Here is a 23,586-nt window from a genome sequence, read left to right as displayed (position 1 = left end):
CAGTGAACCACTGTGCCGCAAGGATTTCAGAGTCAAAGCAGATGCTGAGAGGTGGGGGAAGGCTGATCTCGGGATGTTCTGGACATGCTGCCACAGCTTGCTTTGGAGAAGAGAAGGAGCATCCTCCCCTCTCCCTCCCCTCTGCCCCAGGGGGCTGCAGATGGAGCAGCAGAAGGAAACTACCCAGCTCCTACTTGAACAGAGCGGCCTGTAAACACGGCATGGACATGGTTACAAAGCACGGCCACAGCTCTCCAGCAAGGTCTAAGATGGAGGACTCACCCCATATTCCCCCTGTCCAACAGCTTCACTGCCATGAAGCCACAAAAGCTTTCAAATTACTCGAGTGCTCAGGAAACTTGGATGGGAGAGAAGTCACTCAGGCTAGGGGGAGAAAAAACAGCCTCGCAGCAGGGAAAAAATGTTAAATGAAAAGAGACAGGGCTAGGAAAGCTCAATTTTAGGAAAAGAGATGATCCTCCAAAACACGCACGTTGTTCTGGCTTTGCTTGTGCAAATGAGGCCTCTGTGCCAAATACGCACCATGGCAGGAGGTACAGGGCATAAGCGCCATGTCAGGGGCACAAGCAGCAGCGAGAGTCAGTGTAAAACCTCGCTCACAGATACCTGAATGCAGAATCAGTAGAAAAACTCAGCCACTGCTCGGCCAGGCTGGGGATGGTCCCCAGTCAGGGACCTGGCCATGCAGAAAGCTCAGGTGGCAAATACCCTCCAAAGAGGCTAAAGGCATCTGCGTCTTCGGGAACGAAGCACAACACGTGGGTCTGAAGAGCTCACAGAGATCCTGCTTGTGCCATCCCACCGCTGCGGCCAGTGGAACAACCCTACAAGTCCCATTTCTGTGGGGACATGGTCTGATGAGAACAGGAGCAGAACCAGCATGAGGGCTGTGCTTTGCAAAAGCCAGGTTGCAGGCAGCATCGTGATGCTCCAGAAACGCTCCTGGGGATAAACATCACTGGGCATAAAGACTTATTTATGGTAAAAGGCAGTAACAGGAGAAGGTCAAACGGAAACAAGAGGATCACGAATAAGCATCAGCTCCATCTCAGCTGCATGCTGGCAGCCGGACGCGGCTCTCGGCACTAACGCCACCCCAGCGACCGCAGCAGCCCTGTACCGTCACACCGCATTTCCTGGTCCCCTCATTGTACCTGCAAACAGGGCACGCAGCACCAAAGCAATACCATTGACTACATCCCTACCTGTTTTTTTTGGCAGCCCAATGGTCCTTTGATAAACCCACCACCTACAACTCGCTCTGAAGCGGCACCATGTTTTTACCAAAGCACAGCGTGCCCAATCACTGCAATTCCTTCACCCCGGCGGCAGTGAGAGGTGAGCAGAGCATCTCCGGTCCCTGCTCGCTGGAGCCAGCACCCAGACCCCGCCACCCCATCCCAGCTCCACGGCCCCACGAGGAGCGGGGCTCCAGCACGCTCCGCTGCGCCCAGCAATCAGCTCCATAGCTAGGGCCCTAATTAGGGCCGCTTTGTGAGCGGCGGGCTAACGAAGCTGGGCGGTACATGGGTCAGGAGTCCTTTTGCCCTCATTTCTCTTCCCAGCGCGACACCTCCTCACCACGTCCCGGCTCTCGTTGCCTGCCAAAGGGACCACATAATCACAGAGATTTCCCTGCCCGTCCCCCTGGGGACCTGTGCCTGCCCTGCCCTCGGCAGCTGCTTTCCCACGGGACAAGGGACCCAGCCCGAAGCACCCTTCCGAGATGCCCATACTTCTCCCAAGACACTGGGGGGTCCTGCAGCCAGAGTCCCCTGCAGCTGGGGTGGCAGCTCTGCAAGGAGGAAAACAATTTAGGGGACTGAAATGAAAACCACTAGGGCCTTCAGCCTGCCCAGTTGGGGTTTCACCAGCCCACCTCTGCCAGTAATGCTGCCCAACTCCTGCCTTGCCATCCCCCTGCCCACGGTGACCCTGCCCTTGCACCCCCAGATCACAGCCCGGCCCCAACGGGAACCCCAACCACCAATGAACAAAAGTACCATCAAATCTACTGGCTCAAACTGTCCTGCTTCGACTGCTTAATAAGGCACTTGCTTAAAACAATAATAAAGAAAACAAACAAACAAACAGGCGTCGCTTTCACAGGCAGCCGGCTCCTACCTCAGCTTCAACAAAGAATCCACTGGTGGTCGTTTTTAAGCAATTTATTTTGTGCCCTCTTGTAATGCTTGGGAGAACTATAAAATGATAGCAAAAACAAATGGCCTCAGCCTAGCAAAAAACTAAGTGATTACAAATCATCAGAGTATCAGCTCAATGGACAAATGACTACATTCCTTCACAGCCACAACAGGATACCAAAATTAAAACCTCAGATATCCTTTTGGGTTTCATTATTATGTTCAGCTGTATGCAAAATATCTCATTAGTGCTGGCTGGGAAAAAAAAAAGCCAACTATTTATTTTGCTTTGTCTAATAAAATGAAGGGAAATAACCGTTCCAGGAACAGTGGATGAAGTCTCACTGGATAAAGTCCCCCTTTTCTACACTGAATCAATGAATCAGATTAAAGTAATTTAGGTTCTGTGTGGAAAGGACAACTCCAGTTCTCCTAAATATCAAAGCAATTAGTTTTCTGAGGATTTGAGGGATTTAAGAGACAGGGAAATTATTTGGGATGGTATAAGCTTCAAAAGCACTAAATTACTGCAATATATAGCGACTCACAGAAGTATCAAGCAATTGCCTCAACAAGTCCACAGAAAACAGTTTCTCCAGATCCCCCTCCGGCTGGATCCCACACTCAGGAGACGCTCGGGCAGCAGAGATCCTGCTGCACCGTGTTATTCCTCTTCCAAGTTCTATATACTATGGAGCACCTCAGAAAGCAGCTTTCCTGTACCTACAACGTAACAGTCAAGCCCTCCCTAAATGAAAGATAATTCAACACTGTTCTGACATAGGTTTCCACATAAAGGCTCCTGTAAATGCCTAATATTTGGTTAAAATTAAAATGCAAACCAAATGCTAGTACTTTGCAACACATCACCCAGTGTAGGACTATTCCAGCTTGGCTGGGTCACAAGGGGTTCCCTTTTTGCCACATAATATTGCTGTTAAATGATATTAACTAATAAATACACTGAAATGGGCTGTTCAAAGAGCCAGGACCCTGGTCCAGTTTCTCTCCTTGCCTCAGTTTCCCATACGTATCAGCACAAGTTACGGTATGTCCTTGATACCCATCAGCAGCTGCCAAGAACATTTCCAGAAACGGGACTTACCTTACATGTCCCTAGACTTGATTCTGCATAGAACAGAATGGCAAATACTTTTCTTCCTCCCCAAAAATTCATTTAGTAAGTAAAATAAAATCAAAACCAGCTGAGAAGGAGGGAAGGAGAAAGGGAATCAAAAGCCAGGCATGCTGAAAAGCAACTGCTGGCTGACTGAAATCAGGAGAGGGAAAAGTCTGCCATAAGCAGCTAGTTATAAAGATAAGTATATATATCCTTAATGAATAGTGGGGTCTTCATAAAAACAATCCGCCTTGATTAAATTAATGGAGGAAAACCACAGGTTTTAGACACGCACTGGAGATTAGCGACGGTACAGTCCTGACTTGACTGGCTTCACCTATTCCCAGTTCAAATCAGGTCTGACCATTACCACCATTAAATACCCGCTCACTGACCCAGATGAGCTGAACAGGGACCCCCATTTAACTCTGAACACCCCTATTTTGGCAATGGCCTGTGTGGCTGGCAGCTGCTTGCAGGGGCTGAAGCGATGCCACCCCCGGGAACCAGGCGTGTTGCTCCTGCCTACCAGGGGAGGACAGTGGTTTCCAGCATCCTCATCCCGGCACTTTAACCAGGCATTAGACCCGTGCTTTAGAGTTATTTGTAAACCATCAACAAAGCGCAGGACGCCAAAAGAGGCCAGATGTCTGCTGGGTCTCAAAGCTGGAGTGGTCTTGCTGCAGAAAGCCAGGGAGAAACGAGCAGCCCCAACGCTCAAGATCTCAAGAATGTGCTGAAGGCAAACATGTCCTTCTCCCCCTGCCCCCAGACTATTTTTTCCTTCAGCTATTTCAGTTGATTGAGGCTAAAATAAGAACAGGGAAACTTAACACCAAGGTTAAAAGTGCCCGGCATCAGTTTGGAGACAACACGCTTCGATCCTTGGTTCAGGTTTCAATGGGTTTGTGTGCATTAAATGTGGATTATTCTTTTATTCAGTTTTATTGAGCTACCATAGAGATAAAAAAATAAGCTCCTGGGCAAGTATTATTCACTCAGATCGCCTATAAAGAAGCACATAATAAATAAATATAAAAATTCATTAGGGAGAAAAATAAAATAAATAGCTGCAGTGTCTTGTTAGTGTATTCATCGTAAGCTGCAAAGAAGAGCAGCTTGACTAAATACTTCAAATATACAGTTTCCAGACTAAAATCTGTCACTGAGCTATGTCAGCACCTCGGGAATAATTTATTTTCCATTTTAGAGGATTCTCAAAGTAGTTTTCTTTCCTTCCTGCCGAATAACGTGCAGAGACGACACTTCTCTGCCACTCACCCACACAGAGCGCTGCCGCTTCCCAACAAATGTTACCTGAAGGATACAGGGAAGCCTGGAGGAATCTCATCCTGCCCATGGCTGAAATCCGGCGCTGCCAGAGGTTTTTGGCCAGGCTGCTGCCAGTTTCCCAGAACTGAAAAAGGTATATAGCTATCTGACCAAGTCAAAATGCTGTGTATCCCCTCTATATGCCATTTTTAATGCTCCTCTCCCCTGCACCCAGTGCTACCCCGTGGTGTTTTCAGTCCTCGCTCGGTGCAGGGTCTGTGCTGGCAAGGGCTGCAACCGCAACCACCGCTTTGGGGCCAAAACCTTCACCAAACATGCACGCTAATACCGACAGAGCCAGGCTTTGCAGCCGGTCAGTGAGGCAGGACTTGCTAGCACAGAGCAATAAGTCCAGATTTCCACTCGCAGATTTCCAAGACCTCCCTCAACTCTGTAATGACCCGATATTGATATTCAGCCCTATGAAAACATCAAGAATGCCAACCTCATTTTTAGCGATTATGAGGTCTCTCATTTCGTTCCAGGTCATGGCATTTATATTTTCATTACCTACAACCTCCAGGGTCATTACAAGATTATGGTGGTGGTGCTTAACAGCTGTTTAATTCAACAGCGTTTCATATTTAATAAATGCAACTCAATTTCTCAAAGCCAAGTGGCTCCTGACTGGGTAACACATCCTGCATCCAGCCTACCAAAGCCATACGCCACCAGTTTCTATAGGAATAGAGCTGGCATGTATGGGAGCAGTAGGTGAAATTACACAGTGGAAGTAATTTATTTTTCACTACTCACATGCTTTTATTTTAATGTATAGAAAGCCTCGAGTCCTCTCCAACCCAGAGATACTCTGAAAGGGAGAAGGAACATTTCACTTCACTGTCAGGGATTTATAACACAACACGTTCTAAATATTTAGGAGGATTTTCCCAGAGATGCAGTAGCCTTCAATTAGTCTTTAAAGCAAGACTAAGTATTTTTATAAAAGAGGTGCCTGAGTTCAGATAACACACAGACATTACTGAGTGTGGTTCGGGGTGAAGAAAGACACAGATAATCCTAACACATGGCAAGATTTTGCAGCTGCGGTGCAGCCACCTGTCTCACAAAGCTGCTCCCACTGACAGGTAGAGGTTTCCCTTTCTTGTTACTTTTAGTGTTCATCTTTTCTTATTGCTATTATTTTTGAGTCCAGGAAATTCACGCGATCAGCTGAGTACAGTCTGCAAGGCTTGATTGATGGTATCAAGGCATAAGGTGTAACAGTTTAAGGATGGTTACAGGGCAAAGGGAATATACAGGTACTCAGGCACATACAGAAAAGCCAAGGCATCTCCTGTCACTGCCACCTCCTTCCCCAGAGGTGTCTTGGACCAAAGTCCAGGGATCAGAGCTGTGATGTTTATACATAAAGTTAAGACAATTTAAACCATTCCAAAAAACTCCAAAGGTTTTACATCACTACCTTTCCTCCCAATTCCAGGAGTCCCAGGAGCTGAACAGAGGATACAACAGCACTTGTAATTTCTTATTTTCCAGCATAAATCATACATAGCACCAATAACTTCCATTTTTTAGGAAAGCATCATTTTCTGTAGAATATGCAAACACACCGCTGTACAGCATAGACAAATAATGCAAGGAATCAATACGATAATAATGTTTTACTGGCCTTATTTGCAATCCCCTCTTATCTCTTTCCATAATACAGCTATCTAAACCCCAAAGAAATCAAAGCAGCATAGCACAGTACTGCCAGCAGAAACAGGCACAGGAAGCGACAGCAAACGCCGGCATGGAGAGTGTCTGTCCCCACAGGATCTCCAACCACCCACTAGCACATTGTGAGAGGCACTGAGCATCACCCGACCCTTCTCACGCCAGCCAGTATCCCCGGGCACACACACGGATGCTGCTGGCACATCCCTGTACCACCTCCAGCAAGCCGTGCAGCAGAAGCACCATCGGTGCGGACTCATCTCTCTGCAAATCTGCGTAGCGTTTAGCAGGAGTAAGAGGGTTTTCCTGTTAACTCTCAGCTGCACGACCTTGACCTGGCTCCTGAGCCATAATCCTGCTTCATCCATCATCACCAGCAATAACAACGCTCCTTGTGGAACCCAGCCCTCAGGTAACCCCTTAAACACCAAGGCAAGGCTGCAGAGCAGAGTGTGGTGCTAATTATCATCACTCACAGTAATGGTGAGCAAGAGCATGGCTCATTCTCTCCTCTCTGAGCAGCCCCTGCAGGGAACCAGAGCCAAAAAATGGAAAAAGCCAGGTATTACCTCTAATAGAAGCAGTTACCTTGGGATACAGCTGGATCTCAGGCCTGCTGAATGAGACCAGGTTGTTTTTATGCAGCTGGTACCCTGACCATCATGGCTTTTTAAGGACTCTGCAGCCAGTTGCAAAGCTGCTTAAAGCTTGAGCTTTAAGACAAAAGCTTGAGCTTTAAGAGAAAGCCTTTCCTTGCATAGAAGGAAAGCTTAACTGATCCTGCCAGGACCTGGACCCCAGCTTCAGTACAGCCAGGGGGCTACGGTGGCAGGGAGAGAGTGTGTGTCATTCTCTCGTGGCCAAGACGGCATACAAATTTGGGAGTCCACAGCTCTGAGCTGCCAGGAGAGAGCCCTGCAGCTGGGTAGTACGGCTCTCACAGCTTTAGGCCAGGAGGTCAGTTCCCACCACCAAGAAGTCCTGTAGAGGCTCTGGTCCCAGGGCAGGGAGGATGCTCCCAACTGGCAGCAGAAGTTGCTCCACTCTGACTTGACGCAGAAATGACCACCTCAAAGGCACAAAGAAGCACTATCAGCCTTAACCGTGCTCCCTGTTTTATTCTGGATGCCACTCGAGCATCTCAGATAGTATGTGTTTCTTCTGAAAGAAAAAGACGGCCTCTACAGACCACTTCCGCATCCTGCTGTGGGCTGCAGCGGCAGACCACAGCTAAATGCACAAGGAGCTGGGGCAGGAGCAGGCTCAGTGCAATCCCCTGAGCTCAGGGTGAGCTGCCTACAGAGGTGGCCACATCTCCAGGAACACAGCTCTGGGGAAGAGATCATCACACACCATGGTCCAACACCCATCATTCATAAAGCTCTCAACAATTTACAAGGCAAGGTGCTCCAGTGACAAAGGCAGGTATCTGAGAGTGTGTCCCAAGGCAGTGGCAGGGCTGATGGTAAAAATGCCAACACAGAGCTGGGAAACTCACCCTCCCTACCTGCTGCCTGTGCAAAGAGACTCTGCAACAGTGTGTGGCACCAAATACAGGAACAGAGATGATGCTCTCCACATAAGACCTGGTATTCAGCAGAGGCACTTTGGGTTTGTCTGCCACCTCAGCACTCCTGTTAGCAAGATCCCACACCTATTAGCAGAAACCCTTTTCCCCCTTTTGTCTTTCTTTAAAACAAAAAAAAAAAAAATTAAAATTTAAAACACCTGCTTCCTCAGAAGCACCAGCCACCTCAGAATTCACAACTCCACTATGACTTCCGGGCTCTCTCAGCTGTCACCTGCAATTTCAGTGGATCCCTGTCTGTGTTCAGGGCCATAAAGCAGAAAGGTAAAGCAGAAACAAGTATTTTGTTGCGGTTATTTTTTTTAAATCATGCAGAATGTGCACTATTGGTGCACAATTTTTTTTAAACAGTGCAGAATGTGCTAAAAAAAAAAAATCACAGAAGGATGCAATGGAAGACAAATGCATCCAACCCCTCAACACCATGATTAGCTGTCATCCATCACAGTTACGTGGCTTGCACAGAGACAGATGTCCTGCTGTGACCGAGCCTACTGGAGATGGTAAAGAGCAGCAACTCCTGCTCTCTTCACTTTCAAAACTTACACTGTACAAACCAAGAGAAGGAAAGGCAGGAAAAGGGGAAAGGGACTAGGACAACAGAGGAGAGATAAATCTTAGCAGAGCAGGAATTAGGGCTCCCTGGCAGCAACATCAGTCACAGGTTTCTGCATGGGACTGCTCCGGAGCCTTTGCCTGCAACCAAGCTCAAAAAATGTTCTTCGTCTAATGGTGCAGCTTTCTCCTCCCTGTGAATAACCATCAGCTAAAGAGTAGTAAATAGTTAATTACGTGGTACAGATAAAACCATTACATGCAGCACAGCTCAATGCATTATTCACTGGGGTTTGGAGAAGAAAACGGGCAGGGAAAGAAGGAGAAATCTACACATCCTCAAAGAGCACTTTGATTTCATGGACGATCAGCATTAGGATGAGGGTATGCAGTTTCCCTTTTAAGTAACCTTAAATAAATACACTTCTTATACAGCATACAATTACATGATCCTTCTGAACTGTCTGCTGTGGATATTTACGTTACAAGCACTGTACCAGTCTCTACCTGTTGCATCTGCAATTACATGGACAGAGAAACCAGGGCATGCTGCACCCCAAGAAAATAACCAGACAATGCAAGAATTTCCAACAAGATTTTAAGTCGATCATCTACTAAACCCTGAACATCCAATCTCAGCATAGAAATATTTGCTTGAACGAGCACTTCTGGCTGCATCCTCTCCCTGTGGCTCAGAAATAGGAAAACTGAGACTCCTAAAGCAGTCTCTTAGTAATTGATTTCTACTTTTGAAAGAAATGGCAAAGGACGTCTCCCAGTGCAAGCATGCCTCACTAAATCTCACCTACCAAATAGGAAATCCCACACAAAACAGGCTGTGTCCGACGGCATGGTCATGATATATTTAGAGAAGTTAAACCTTCTATACTTCCCAGTGCTTCGGAACGATTTCTCCTTTTAATTTCCACCTGCCTTCTATGCCGCCAGCAAAATCCAGCCGGAGACTTCGCAGGTTTCGGGGATAAAGAGCTCAGCCGGTGCTGGTAAAGTCAGGGAGGAGGAGGCCGGTGCTGCCCGCCCGTTCGCAGCGCAGAGGCAGCGCACACCTCCCGGCCCCGCCACCGCCGGGCTGCTGCGGGGCTGCCAGGGGAGCTGCTCCCGCCGCCGCCGCCCCGCACGAACGCTGCCAGCGGTGCCCCCGCGCTTCCCACGCCCTGCCCGGCACCGGCACGCACTCGCTGCAGCGGCAGCCGGGGAAGTTTGCACTTACCCAGCAGGAAGCAGAGGAAGCGCCGCGGCAGCAGGGCCATCGCCACGGCCGCGCTCTGCCCCGCGCACCCCCCGCCCGCGGCCCGTGGGACGGAGCGGGGCGGCGGGGCGGGATCCTCCCCCCACTCCGCCGCAGCTCCGCTCCCCGGGGCCGGTGGGGTGGGCTCCGCGGAGGGGCGGGCCCCGGCCGGCCCAGCGCCCCGGGCTCCGAGCGCCTCGCCTGCCCGGCCCGGGGAGTCCGCTCCGCCGCCCGCTGCTTCGCTCCGGGCGGGGATCGCTTCTCCGCAGCCGTTTCACGTGTCAGTGGAAGGCAGGTAGCCGTGGGTTGGCTTCAGCGGGCTCTAGCGGAGCGACATGCCCAGCGGGTAAGACGGCGTTGCCTCCACCTCCTCCCCGTGGAACGGGCAGGTGGGCGCCCAGACACGGCAAAGGGAGGGAAAGCACCGAGAAATCCTTTTTTTTTTTTCCTTACGCATTTTCCTTAGCCTCCTTCCATCTGCACCGAAGGCACTTCTCTCTCGCCTAAGGCTAAAAATCATACCTTCCCTTTCTTTTTACAGAGTTGAATATGAACATAGAGGATGTAACGCAATTTTAGGAGGAAAATAAATGTTTCGTGGTTGGTTTGTTGGTTTTTGTTTGTTTGTGGTTTTGAGTGGAAAATCGTTACAGAGCTAGTACAAGCTCCACCTGCAGCTGGTAAACGAATTCGTGCCTCAACATGAGCGTGGCTGCTTGAGCTCTTCAGGAGCAACTTTAGGATTAGGATGTGCCATAAGGAACTTGTCATCCCAGTGAGTGAGGGCTCCAGCTGCTGAAAGGTCATTGCCCACAAATCAGTTCTCTCACATTTTAAGTTAGCTCTCCCTTTTAAAGGGAGAAGAGCAAGAAACAGAAAACTTGAATAAACAAGACAGCGTGCTAATTTCAGTGTTTGCTATCATACCTGTTTCTGCATCCCCAACAGAAACAAAACATCTTGCATGCCAGATAGCCAGTTCTATCTAAACTATTCATAACACCTGCCCAATTACAAAATCAAGTCTAGGGAACACAAGGGGCAGCATCTGCTGTTAATACTGTGGTAGAGCAAAGCCTATGGCTGCTTTTGTCGTGATACAAACAGGGAAGGAACCAAGGCTGATGCCTCACCTGCAGTGGTTCTGCTAGGAGGAGAGGGAATGGGGTCTGAAAACAGCACAACTTTTTCAAGAAGGAATGCGAACCTTTATTCACAGGTAAGTAAGGCTGTGTTTTTGGCAACAAATGCAGTCAGAACCTAGAACAAAGTGCAACAAAGAGGCAGAGACAGACAACAGTGATCGACTGTCTTGTCATGCAGTATCACAGCATAAGCCTGTTTATGTCAATCAAGGATAATTCTCCTCATCCTCTGACCAGATGTGTACACCTAAGCTGCCTTTCCATCGTTTAGCAGGAGAGCTTAAATCTAAACCTCTTCTGCACAGTAATGACAAAAACAAACATGAAAAACTGGATATTCCCAGCTTTCCTCCCCCCCACCCCGTGTTGACCCAAACCAGGAGTCTTGGGGAACGTGTGCCACTATACCAGGCCATAGGACACACAAAAAAAGGATTTAGAAGCCCATCTTCTGCTTGCAGCAACAGAAACAGACTATGAGACAACAAAATGCCATGTTCTAAAAGAAACAACCAACCAACCCACCCCAGGCTTCATCCTGAAGGAACTGTTTGGCCTTATCAGTGTTCTGCAGTCTGCAACATGCTTCTGAGTCAAATTGGACATGAGACAACTCTGCTGCAGCCAGGGACTGTGTAACCATGTCCACCAGCACTGCCAGCTCCAAAACCTGGACTTCTAAAAGGAAGCCCTCGCTGCCTTCCCTGGTATTCAAAGGATACCTGGAATTTCTACAGACCATTCAGAATCAGATTATCTGGAAAGCACAAGCGTGTTGGCTATTCATTAACAGCTTAGCAGCTTCCACCATGCCTAAAATTAAGTGGCATGCAAGAACTGGGGGTTGTGTAGTTCAGCCTAGAAAAAGCCCTGCTGGTATTGGAGGTCTTGCGTCACTGAAGTATGATCTTTCTACCTTAGAGAAACCTGCTGAAACACTTGAACCAAATACAGGAAAAAACAAAACTGAGAAGAATCATTTAACATCTGCATAAACAGAAAAACACCCCAAACTGATTTTCACATTATATTCTCTTGGCTAAGACTGCACATCACAACAGTGATGCTACATGAGTTTTCATGAAGATCTGCTGAAATAAATCAATGAAGAAAAACAGCACGATCCCACAACAAGCTGGAGTAGAGCATTTGCAAAAAACTTCCCAAGGGAGATGACTGATTCTTCATCATCAGAAAGGCATCTTCTTGAAAAACAAGCAAACAAAAGCAGCACATAAATTTTGCATGTATATACTCAAATAAAAGGAACATTAGCAGTTTTAGGACCCCAGAAAACCACAAGAAGCTCTAATAATTTTACTATGTATGGCAGAAGTACACAGAAGAGTAAGGTTTCCTAGCTTCAAGAACCACATGAAAGAAATTACTACAATAAAATATAATATATAATCTTTGTGTAACAAATTATATCTGGTGGTCATTTTTTATGAATTCAAAATAAAGTTATCAAATCATCCTTTATTAGTTTGCAGGCTCTATGTATTTCTTTATGTTCCTCAAAGTGCTGTTTTAGTTATGCTTCGAGAAGACTCCTCTCCATTGGTCTATTTTTGTATTGTCACTACGCAGATTACTAATTTCACAGAAAGCTTCCAAGCATGGACATTTGTTACTGATAAAATTTAAGGAAAGAGCCATTTTTAATGCTGCACATAAAAGCTTTGATATCGCCATAATTCCTCTTAACTGCGGCCTACAATTAGGTTTAGAAAACAGAAAAAGCTTAAGCGCGCCATTCAGGTAAATAGGACAGCCGCTCACTAATGAGAACAAAAGGACTTGCAGTCCAAAACCTAACTTCTCATTTCTAATTAAATTACTCTTTCAAAATTAACAAATACACAAGATCTATCAACATTCAGATGTCCAACGCTGGGCAAAGTCAGCCAAAGAAAAGAAAGTCAAGTTTATATCATGCTTTACTTTAAAGCTGAATTCAAGCTCTTACACACTAAATACTATGTAATATAACTTGACATAAAAGTATTATCTGTAGAACTCTGGACATTTCATCAGCTTGCAAGAATATAAGCCTCCAAGGTGGTATTTCTCAGTGGATACTTACCCTTCATGAAAGTCTGAAGCTACACACATACCAGAATAGTACAGATGGGCTTTGAGCACAATCATCTTTTCTTAAACCTATTACATGTTTCTTACTATGGAAGCTGAGAATTCTTTTTCCCCACTACTTACTAATGATTTGGCTATTTCACAGCTCCCTCATGATGAAAGTAAAAATTGTTATAGGTCATCATCTCTTTAGCAAAGCAACAGAAAAAAATACTATAACAGGAACAATTATTATTGTTAAGCCCACACGCCATTTAAAAACAAATGAAAAATCACTTTACAAGGAAGTACAATACATTTGAGGCTGTTATAAAACAGGGTAGTCAAATGCCAAACTAACAAACTTACGAACATAGCCAAACACGCAAATTGGTCGAAATCCTTTTACCCTCTTCCTCACTATGGGAGGTAAAATCTTAGGCTGTATTTAAAATCCTATCCTGTGTCCCTGTGTATTCAGCACAAACTACAGGCTGTCTTTCTGAGGGACTTTTCTGGTCACTGATATTACTTCCTAGAACAAGGACTGAGACAAATGGCTTATAAGCATCTACTTGTACATTTAATGCAGCTATGGCAACTTTCCTAGCCCAGGCTTCTGCTTTGTCTTACTGGGCAGAATTTCTCTACTTCTGTTACAGTTCTACTATGTAACGCACAGCAGTTCTGAGTTAAGGCTGTGTTACGGTTTACTGGTGCACTACAGTAACATGTGCAGAGGCAGCTAACCAGGAGAATTTAGTCTGATAAGCAACATGCAAAGAGTGGGAAACACTTAGATAAGTAACTCTATTTGCATAAATAATACACATCTTGGAAGAGGTGGTATCAATTAAAACCAAACTGACTCCTTGACATCCTTGAAACAGGAGCTTTGAGACCAAAATCAGAGCATTAAGAATTTGGTGCAGTTTTGGGAAGAAACACCTCAGAAGAAAAAATACCATACAACTGGACAGATTGGTTTTGTGGGCAAAAGTGAAGCTGGAAGAGCGCTCAGAAGGTATGGGACAGTACAGGAAGCCCTAAAGCAAGCAGAATAGCAAGCTTAATAGTAGACTGAAACAAGCGCCAACTCAAGGATGTCTCCTACAGGACAGTTTCAGTTATATCACTTGTATGTACATCCCTGCAATTGAGGGCTGTGGTTTTAGCATGTTCAGCTTCCTGCAGCATCCAGTGCTGTGTCATCATGCAAGATGTCCCCTAACATGAAAAAGCTAAAAGACACACAATCTTACTCCAGTAGATTTCTAGCCCAGAACTGAATTTCATACATCAGATAGAAATAATCAATTTTTAAACCAAAATTAAGCCTATGCTTGGATTTCTTTATGAACTGCTACACAAGGACTGGCCATTAGGTGTCATCTTTGTACAAAATACATACGATGACGCTGTTCTCCACTAAATCAATCAATGAAACAGTTTGCATAATAAAACTCCCAGCATACCAAGTTTTATAGGGTGCATAGAGCTTGCAAGCCAATCTGTTTACAGATGTTCTGCAAAACAGCTAACAATCCTTAGAAACTGTTGTTTCAGGGGATTCATTCAGGTACTTCTTGCAGAACTTCACACTAAGTTACTTACTAACCTAGTCAGGCTATGCAGCTACACAAACAGAAGTGGGTTTATTTTGATATATTTCTGTAGGCTAGAATACTCACTTATTTACATTGCTTTTCCTACCCACAACTGGGTGTTGATTTCCTTAGAATGGCAGAGGTCCTTTCCCTAATAGTACTGATAGGTAAGCCACTTAAGATACCTTTGTTGTTTTTCTTCACCTCTAGCAGAGCATCCACAATTTTGTCTCTATATGAATAAAAAGAAATAACTGTTTACACCACATTTTTTACAATACAATCAGCACTCTGTTACCACGGATACTGGATCCACTACAAATCAAGGCAGAAATGAAATCCAAATACTCCCACCTGCTAGCTTCTGGATGCATTTCTTGAAGTTTCTTCATTAATTTGGTAAAGCTGCTCAAATTCAATGTATTTAGAGGAATAAAGGCCTCATAAGAATTAGTGGAGAAAGGAGCAGAAGTTTTCTGCAGGAAATTTTCTCCAGTGTCCTAAAATTGCATCAAAATAAGCAAAAAGTAAATGGGTTAAGTATTGTGCGGGTAATAGAACATAACTTTTCTGCTAATAAATATTCCTGTTACGAAAACAGAAAATATGACACATAGAGATTGAGATCTATAAGCTATCCTAGTACAGCCAGTCATATTATCCAATCTGCAAATTTGAAATAATATTACTACATGCATTTATGTGTAACTGATATACCTGCTACATGAAACTAGATCAGATTTATATTTCCCAGAGGACTAGCATGTTTGAAGTTAAATCCTGAAGGGCAGCATATCTATCCAGTTTATAAGAGCAACACCAGCAATTACTAACTTTGCCTTATCCTCCAGGGACCAACAGGAGTAAACACAAAAACATATATTTATACATATGTTTCTTTAGATTTATGTTTAAAACCCAGCAGTTTCCCCTCTGATATCCAAAAATCTTTCCTGTGTAAAAATCACAAAATATTAATATAAAAAAAATGTAAGTGTTAGAAGTGAAAACTCAAATGAGGAGAAAAGCAAGATGAAAAATCTAGTGCAAATGGCTAGGTTTCCAACTGGCTTAGCATTAAGAAAAAAAAGATCGTAATTTGACGCAAGGGCAAATGAATGATGCTGTCGCTCTTCTGCAGCATGCCAGAAATTTATTAATGACATGTTTTCCTATACTAACATAATCCTATATATATATAAAAAATGTAACATGTTATGGGACAAGAAGTTTTAAGGCTCTTAAATCTGCCCTACAAAGGAGGCTTACTAATAATTACTTACCTTTTGATTAATTCCAATCAAATAATGTACTGAATCTTCACTAGATGATTTCAGATGAGGGCACTTGGTTTCTGAAGGTACTTGTGTAGAGCAAGAAATTTTTGATGGAGCTATGGGAAGCAGTTGCGTTTTCTCAGCAGCAGAGGTGGCATAAGGTGCTTTCACAGCATTGGAGGCTGAAGTGAGTGTTTTATCTTCATCTTTTCTTTGACTGTTATCAACAGGCTGGATTTCAGGCCAGAGCTTATTTGTAAGTATTTGGGAAACTAATGACGAATGCTTTACAAATTCAACACTTATTGTTTTTCCTTTTATTTTTTTCTTGTTCATTTCCTCTACAACTAATTTTGCTTTGTTAGCCTCTTTAAAGCAAATAAATGCATATCTAAGACATAAAATAAAAAAAGAAACTAAGTAAAACACAAATTTCTATCAGTAAGAACACATGATGGTTCTCATCTTTCAAATATTAACTGTATCTCAAACTCAACAGAAAATTTCAGAATACTTCTCATATGCTGAGAAGCTATCTAGAATGATAAGTTATTGTCAACCTCTCTCTCTCTCTACAATATTTACAAAACCAAAATGAAAATAAATTAATGAACAACTCCCTCCTCTCTCCCATTATTCACTTACTTTGACAGCAATAATATCTGAAACGAGTAAAACTTAAATTCATATACCTGTAGTTACCAGAATCCACACACATAAGAATGTCAGAAATCTGATACTTCTGGAAATGTGATCTTAAATCACCCTACAAAATAGAAGCAATATATTTTGGTTGCAAATGTATAGTATGAAAGAATTCAGAAAAGAGGCAAGATGTTACTACTATGATATAAATAAGGACAGGCATACCTCTGACACTGAGGAACTCAGGCCACCAATACAAATAAAGCACTCATTTCCACTCTCAATTTTCTTGGTTTCTAATAATAAACGTAAGAAAGCAACATGTTACTAACTATTCTTAGTTCAGTTCAAGTCAACACCATCTCTGTAGATTTCGGAACATGCAGAACAAAAAACCTTTAAAAACCCTAAAAGAATGAAGAGTATCTTCTAACAGAAAGCATCCCGAGAAGCAGACCAGTTCAGTTTCTGAAACCTCTTTTCCCTGTGTCTTTCCTGGCCATTGAAAAGGCAGAGGAGGGACAACCAGAGAGAACACTGGTCTGAACTAACAGGTACCAGCGTTAAAGCACGGGTAGTGTACTGAGTCCCCACCACAGAGCACACAAGCTCTCTGCTCCTGAGCCTTCTAACCGTGCCCATCACTGGGACCCAAGTCTCCCAACACTGACTGTTCCCACCTAACTCTTCAGAAGCCAGTGTTGGGAAGAAGCAGAAAGGGGAGGAAGAGAGAAAAAGATTTCTAGGCACATCATTTACTAAATTGAGTTTAACCACTGCAGGTAAAGTTTTCAAGGAAAAACCTGGATGAAAAGAGCTGAGTATCTCTACAAGGATTCACTGCAAGTCAGTGAAAAAATAAGTCTGAAAACCCAGCTGGCATTTTTTTCCAAGTTTACTTATGCTTGTAGAAAGAAAAGAATACTCAAATAATAAACATTATTGTTGGATATGGCAGCTTAAAGCACTCGACCTCACCTCTTACATCTACCATGTCTTGTTTTTCTTGTTGCTTTTCTGTTTCTTCAGATAGTACTGAAAAATCTGGTACTGTCAAGTCCTCTTTAGCATCAAACCAATATTCATTCCCTTCTTCATTTTTCACACAGCCTTGACATTTGAAATAAATTTCAGTGTGTTAAAATTCACAACATGGTATGTCATATGAATGAGTATCAAATTTCTGTGTGCTTAAGAGGATTCCAGCTACCTACATGATTTGGTACTACGTTATGAAGAGGTGACACATACTAGTTTTCACTTCTGAGTTAAGTAGCAATTCTTTTTTCAATATATGAATTTAGGGCTGAGATAACATTGAGCATTCCTTCACAGAAAGAAAGTTGAATATCCACATATGTTTTACAGATGGTTTATTTTTTTTTCCAATAAGTAAACTGACAAATAATGCAGTATTTGTAGTAGAAGCAGATCACTTACCACATTCCACATCCTGATCTTTATGTTGTCCTTCAAATGTCTTGGAGGAAGTCGACTCACTTGGCTGACTGGCATCAGTTAAACATACAGTCTGCGGATTGTCCTATAAACGTGTTTCAGTTACATCACAGCACTTGTACCTAATCACATGTTATTTTTCTGAGCTTCAGAATATTAAATGATTAAACCAGCACATTTTAAAAAGTTAACCTACTGATCATCTTCAAGAAGCCCAAATTACTTTATTTTGAAAGGACAACCAAAATGTCAAAAAGTCACACGAGCTGCATTTGCAATTACTGGCAGAGAATCCCAGTTTGAGCCCTGAAGACTGTGATGGTATTTGCATATACCTAAGAGAACACTATGCTTCACAACATAATATCTAGGAAACGCAGTAATGAGCAAGTCCCTACCATGTTAACAGAAATTTTCCTTTCTTGCAGTTTTGGTGCTTCAAAGTCAGCTTTTCCTGTGCCTGAAACAGAACTAAAACAGAACCAAGAATTTCATACGAAATATGGCATGACCATTTTAAATTCTACAATGATACCAAGTACTCCAAAATATTAAATAGTTCCAAAAGCTCACAGTAAAATAAATAAAATGTGCTTAACAAATCTTAGCTCAAAATGGGAACCAAAGTTTTTTGGTACCTGTATTTTATAAAAACATTAGTTGCAACATAAAACACAAAGCTATGTTCCAGGTTTATATTAGGCTGGTTTTCCTTTATACCCAGACAGCTTTCTGTCCAATGTTTCCATGTATGTCTTTCCAATTTGAAATCTCTGTGCAATTTTTGATTCATTTTACTAATGTTAAACATGAAATTTGAAAAATATCTCTATTCATTTACCTGATGCAGTACAAATTTATTGCCCAATCTGTTTTAATCTCCACTTACATAAAGTGGACATGGCTCTCGTGGACATGGACAAGGACATGGCTCTCAAAAATTCAGTACCATATGCCTTCCTGAAAGATTAAGTTATTTTTCTATCATTCTTCAAAACTGAATTATAATCTCAGCAGAACACCTTCTTCTGCGTCTAATATTATCTTTGTTGGCAGCAAAGTCTTTGTTTTGGTGGGGTTTTTTGTGGGTTTTGGTGTTTTGGTTTTTTGTTGGTGGTGGGTTTTTGTGTGTGTGTGGTTCTGTTGATGTTGGTTTTTAAGACAGATAGCATTAAAATTAGAGACAAAGGTTTTAGTAGTGAAAGTAAGGAACCAAGAAAATTACCTGTAAATTGAAAAGTTTTACCATAAAGTTAGTAAAAAAATACAACCCCGTAGTTTGCATATTAGAACACTACAGAATAAAAATCTCCTTAAAATAAAATCACTGTTCCCAAATTGCTATGCTCGTCTTCAGCTAAAGAGTCTGGACCAACAAGATACATCCCAAAATAAAGAAATTCTAAGTTTACCACCTTTTAAACTCCTCATTTATTTTAACTTCAATAAATACCACACATGAGGACTACTTACTCATAGCAAAGATCCTCTCTGAAAAACTGTCAAAAAATAAAAGATTTGTCTTAATTTTCTGAAGAAAGCTATTTCTATTAAAAACAAAAAGCGATTAAGAAATTACCTTGGATGGGACATAAGGAGAGGAGATGGGGGACAACTTCATCTCAACTGATAGCGGTGGAAGTGCATTTAAAGGTATGCCCATTTTTATTTTCATTCTCATTCTGTTGTAATTCTCTTTTAGCTCTTCCAAAACCAGCATGAGAGATGAACATAATTCAGTATTTCTATTGCATCTGTTAAAATATGTATAAGAAAATAAGATCAACTCAGACAGATATTTCATTTATTTTACTGCTTCCAGAATTGCCCAAGTGTTTAAAGATTCCTCCACGTGGTGCCAGAACAGGAGTTCACTCCTGACACGCACAGCTGCTTTCTGGAGCCGTACTCTTTCACGGCAGTCCTAGGTGCTCTCCTGAACCCCCTCCTAAGCTTTGGAGCAGACACTACCGTGAGGAGGTTTTACAGCTATCTGTGGCACAGTAAAGCGTTCTGAGGCAGGACTTCTTGGTGGAATTCCAGGTTCCTTACAAGGCATAAGCTTTATCAGCTGGAGACTCTGCAATCTCCATCCACTTCCTGCCTCACCTCTTAACAGTCCTACATCTCCTCTCTCTCTCTCCTTTACTACCTCCTCCCCTCTATGTATCTCACCACTCCTGAACGGATTCTCTGTACTATTCCTTCCATACAGAAAGACATTTTCCTGGAAACAAACTGGTGGGGGTTTTTTATGTTTTGGGGTGGTTTTTTTTTGTTTTGGTTTGTTTTTTTGGGGGGGTCTGTGAATGCTACAGAAAATTTTAGGCTGAAAATAAGACTTGGCAGCTCCAGGAACAAAATATCTTTTGGACAACAACGCTAACTATAAACATTATTACAAGAAATGCATAGACTACATCAGTAATATTCAGCAATTAATGCCTTCTAACAAAGTTAGCTATTTCATTTAAAAGGACATTAAAGTACATGCCTGCTAAAACATGTGGTTTCTTCCAAAGCCAGTTTGTAAATCTTCAAGCAGTGCTGATAGCACATCTGATAATGAGTGTTCAGAGTCTGCAATTCTGCTTCAATCGCTCTCTGCAGTATTTTTTGACAGCAGCTCGATGTAGAATTCTTCACAGTTTGTTTGTCAAGGTGTATCGGCCTTTAAAATAATAATAAACAAAATCTTGAAGCCCTTGAGTCAATATTTTACATTCATTATATTTTATTTTGAAACAAGTAGCTTTCCAGAAGCTGGTTTTGTTATGATTCAAGGAGAAGAAAAAAAATATAAATAAAATTAGTCCCTCCTATTTACTACACAGAAAAAATGATGTCTTCCAGTAGCTTTCACATTGTAATCAGCCTTAACTGAGAGGTGGAAACTCCATGAGCGCCATAATAATTTCTATCCAAAAAGTGCAGTTGTGAGAACAAGACGACACTTAACAACCCTGCTGATCCATAGACGCACTTACGTTTGTTTCCACAGTCACAAAATAATTTAGTTTGGAAAGTGTCTCTGGAGGTCTGCAGTACAAACCTCCGTTCAAAGCAGGACTAACTTCAAATTTAGCTCAGCATCTTATCCAGGCCAGCTGCATTGTGGGGCTTGGGTTTTGTTTTTTTAAATCTCCAAGAGAGGACACAGTACCATCTCTCCAACACTGTTCCAATCCTACTCTCACTGTAAGAAACTTTTTCTTACACCCACTTACAATTCCCCTCACTGTGACTGCTGGCTCTTGGCCTTTCAAAATGCAGCTCTGCAAAGAATTTGACTCTGTCTTCTCAGCAACCCACCACTCAATTGCCAAGAACTGCAGGGAGGTTCCCCACCTCCCCAGCCTTCCCTTCTCCAGGCCGATCAAACCCAGTTCCTTCAGCTCTCCCCACACATCAGGTGCTCCACCAGCTCCCCTCACCTTCTCCATGGTGGACTTCCCCCAGTCTGCCAGTCTCTTTCTTGCACTACAAGGTGCACAGCTGGAGATGCCTTTCCAGAGGCAAACTCACAAGCACCAAACAGAAGAACCAACACTTCCCTCCACCTCTTGCTAACACAGCCCCAGGATGTGGCTTCCCTTCTTCACCATACAGCAGCACTGCTGACTTACACTCAACTTGTTCTTGGCCAGTATACTACTGCAGACCAAGGCTCCTTTGGTCTTTCTTCAACTTCAGGAGGTCTTCAGCTCATTCTTCTTACTTGTCCAGGTCCCTCTGAAAGGCAGCCCTACCCTCCAGCCTAGGAGCTGCTACCCAGCAATCTTTTAGTACCATGAGTTTTGCTAAGTCACAGACACTTTTAATTAATTAAAAGAATCTTATCCAGCACCTAGAATTCCAAATGAAGAATGATTCATGACCCACCTGTCAGTGCTTATCTTTAAACAGCTGCTACAAAGCTCATTTTTTGATACCCGCTGTTCCTAAATAAAAAAAAAACAACAAACCAACAAAACATTTTTAAAAGTTACAGAGTAACATTCATGCAGACAAGTTCATAGCAAATTTTAAGTCAAAAAAAGTGCTATATATCAGAATTGTTTGCCTTCCTTAATTACCTGTAGTGAACTTATTTCAGCTGTTGCAGTATTGCCATCTGAGTGTTTTTCCACTGTGCCAGTAAGCTGTGAACAAACTTCCTCTGTACTACAGGCTCCACATGACCAGTCTGTATTGCAAGCAACATCTGCACAGCTTTCACGGCACCATTCCACGGGTCGAGATTTGTTCATCATTGTTATCTCTGTATTAATAGCCCTGGATGAGAGACAAACCTGAGCACTGGTACTTCTGCTTGTTGTAAAGCAAGCTCTAAAATCAGAACTCACGTCAACAGCCTGGTTAACTGTAGAGTCACTGGCAACTTTTTTCAAGGTTTCACAATGCACCACATTAAGACAGCTGGTATTTCCACACGAGGATTCATCTGCAGCTTCCACTCCAAAAAAGGGTTTCTTGCTATTGAGAACTGCAGAGACTGGAAACTGTGTTTCAGCGTCCATCACAGTATAGCTGGCACCACGTGCGCACACAACAGGTTCTTCACAACTGTAGAAATCAGAGTCCTCTGCACATTTGCAAAATTGGACAGCTTCTGCATGGCTACGGCTACTGCAGGGGCCCTTCCCCGTGGCTAAAGTCAAGGATTGTCTTGCTTCATTGAGATGCTGTGAATGTCTGTCATTTTTTTCAAGCACTTCTTCACTTGTACCAATTTGAGGTAGCAGCCTGCCACCAGTCAGTGGGGTGTCTTTCACCTCTTCATTTTCTAAACTGTCACATACAAGCAGATTTGGACAGACCACTTCTTTACTCCCGTAAGAATGACTTTCAAGCATACTTCCACAAACAACACTATGATACTCTGTCTGCTTTTCCTGATGATCACTGGTCATGCCGCTGGAATCTTGCAGAGACAGGGAGGCCTGAAGTAGGTGGGGAAGCTCTGGCGTAGCTGCTTCTAGGCAGGTTGGGTCACCTACACCATACTCAGAAGAACAATCTTCTGACATGTCAACAAGATTTTGTTCCATTGTGACTCCACCCTCCGGAACTTCATGAACTGGATCTGTCAGCTTTAAGGTTTCGATGCCTATCGTTCCTGTTTGCTCAGAAAACTTACATGAGCTATTCCCATCATCAAAATCTTGCTCGTGAGCACTAAGATACTCCAGCTGTGAATCTTCATCTAAATGGCTTTGCCTGCAATCATCACACACCCCACAATTGAAATGGGTGTTGTCACATGCCCTTCCCAATGTATCAGCTTCTTCCTTGCTTTCATCTACCCGTGCGCAGCAAATTCTCATTCTCTGCTTATTATAGATTTCAATATCTGCATCTAAAGATGAATTTAAATAAGGTAAGCTGTCCTCTGAAAACTTTAATTCTGAAACTTTGGCAGAATGTGCCTGGCCAAAACCAGAGTGGTTAGTTCCTGCTGCAACGTTTCTGACAAGCATGTGCTCAGTTTTCTCAGAATAAGTGTGTGAGGTCTGATTAAAGCATCTCCTTTTGCTTGTAACTTCGCTCTTCTTTTCTGATTCCATGGTACAAACACTTAAGCCCTCCTCAGAAGAAGAAATCCACACAATTCACTTCCACTGCAACCTCTCAAAGTAATTGGCTCATCTCTTCCTATCAGTTTCTCACCTTAATAAAAATTAAGAGAAGT

General features: G+C 43.2%; 1 protein-coding gene across 1 annotated transcript in view; it reads right to left on the bottom strand.

The window, feature by feature from the left end:
• The window catches only part of LOC309441342 (RNA-binding protein 44-like), a gene marked incomplete at its 5' end in the record, with an annotated part of 37,685 nt that extends 14,224 nt beyond the window's left edge, over positions 1–23,461 (bottom strand). Inside the window, 11 exons of the mRNA XM_082055975.1 lie at positions 9,672–9,964; positions 14,621–14,746; positions 14,869–15,014; positions 15,798–16,182; positions 16,484–16,557; positions 16,662–16,732; positions 17,415–17,546; positions 17,877–17,979; positions 19,474–19,648; positions 20,389–20,565; positions 22,119–23,461. Of these exons, the coding sequence (XP_081912101.1) occupies positions 9,672–9,964; positions 14,621–14,746; positions 14,869–15,014; positions 15,798–16,182; positions 16,484–16,557; positions 16,662–16,732; positions 17,415–17,546; positions 17,877–17,979; positions 19,474–19,648; positions 20,389–20,565; positions 22,119–23,461 (3,025 nt within the window). The remainder of the gene's footprint in view (positions 1–9,671; positions 9,965–14,620; positions 14,747–14,868; positions 15,015–15,797; positions 16,183–16,483; positions 16,558–16,661; positions 16,733–17,414; positions 17,547–17,876; positions 17,980–19,473; positions 19,649–20,388; positions 20,566–22,118) is intronic.
• Positions 23,462–23,586: the final 125 nt, after the last annotated feature.

The sequence above is a fragment of the Streptopelia decaocto genome (genome assembly GCF_964273445.1).
Source record: "Streptopelia decaocto genome assembly, chromosome: 6".
Taxonomy (NCBI): Eukaryota; Metazoa; Chordata; class Aves; order Columbiformes; family Columbidae; genus Streptopelia; species Streptopelia decaocto.
The sequence above is the reverse complement of the archived record's forward strand: the minus strand, read 5'-3'. Positions and strand labels throughout refer to the sequence as shown.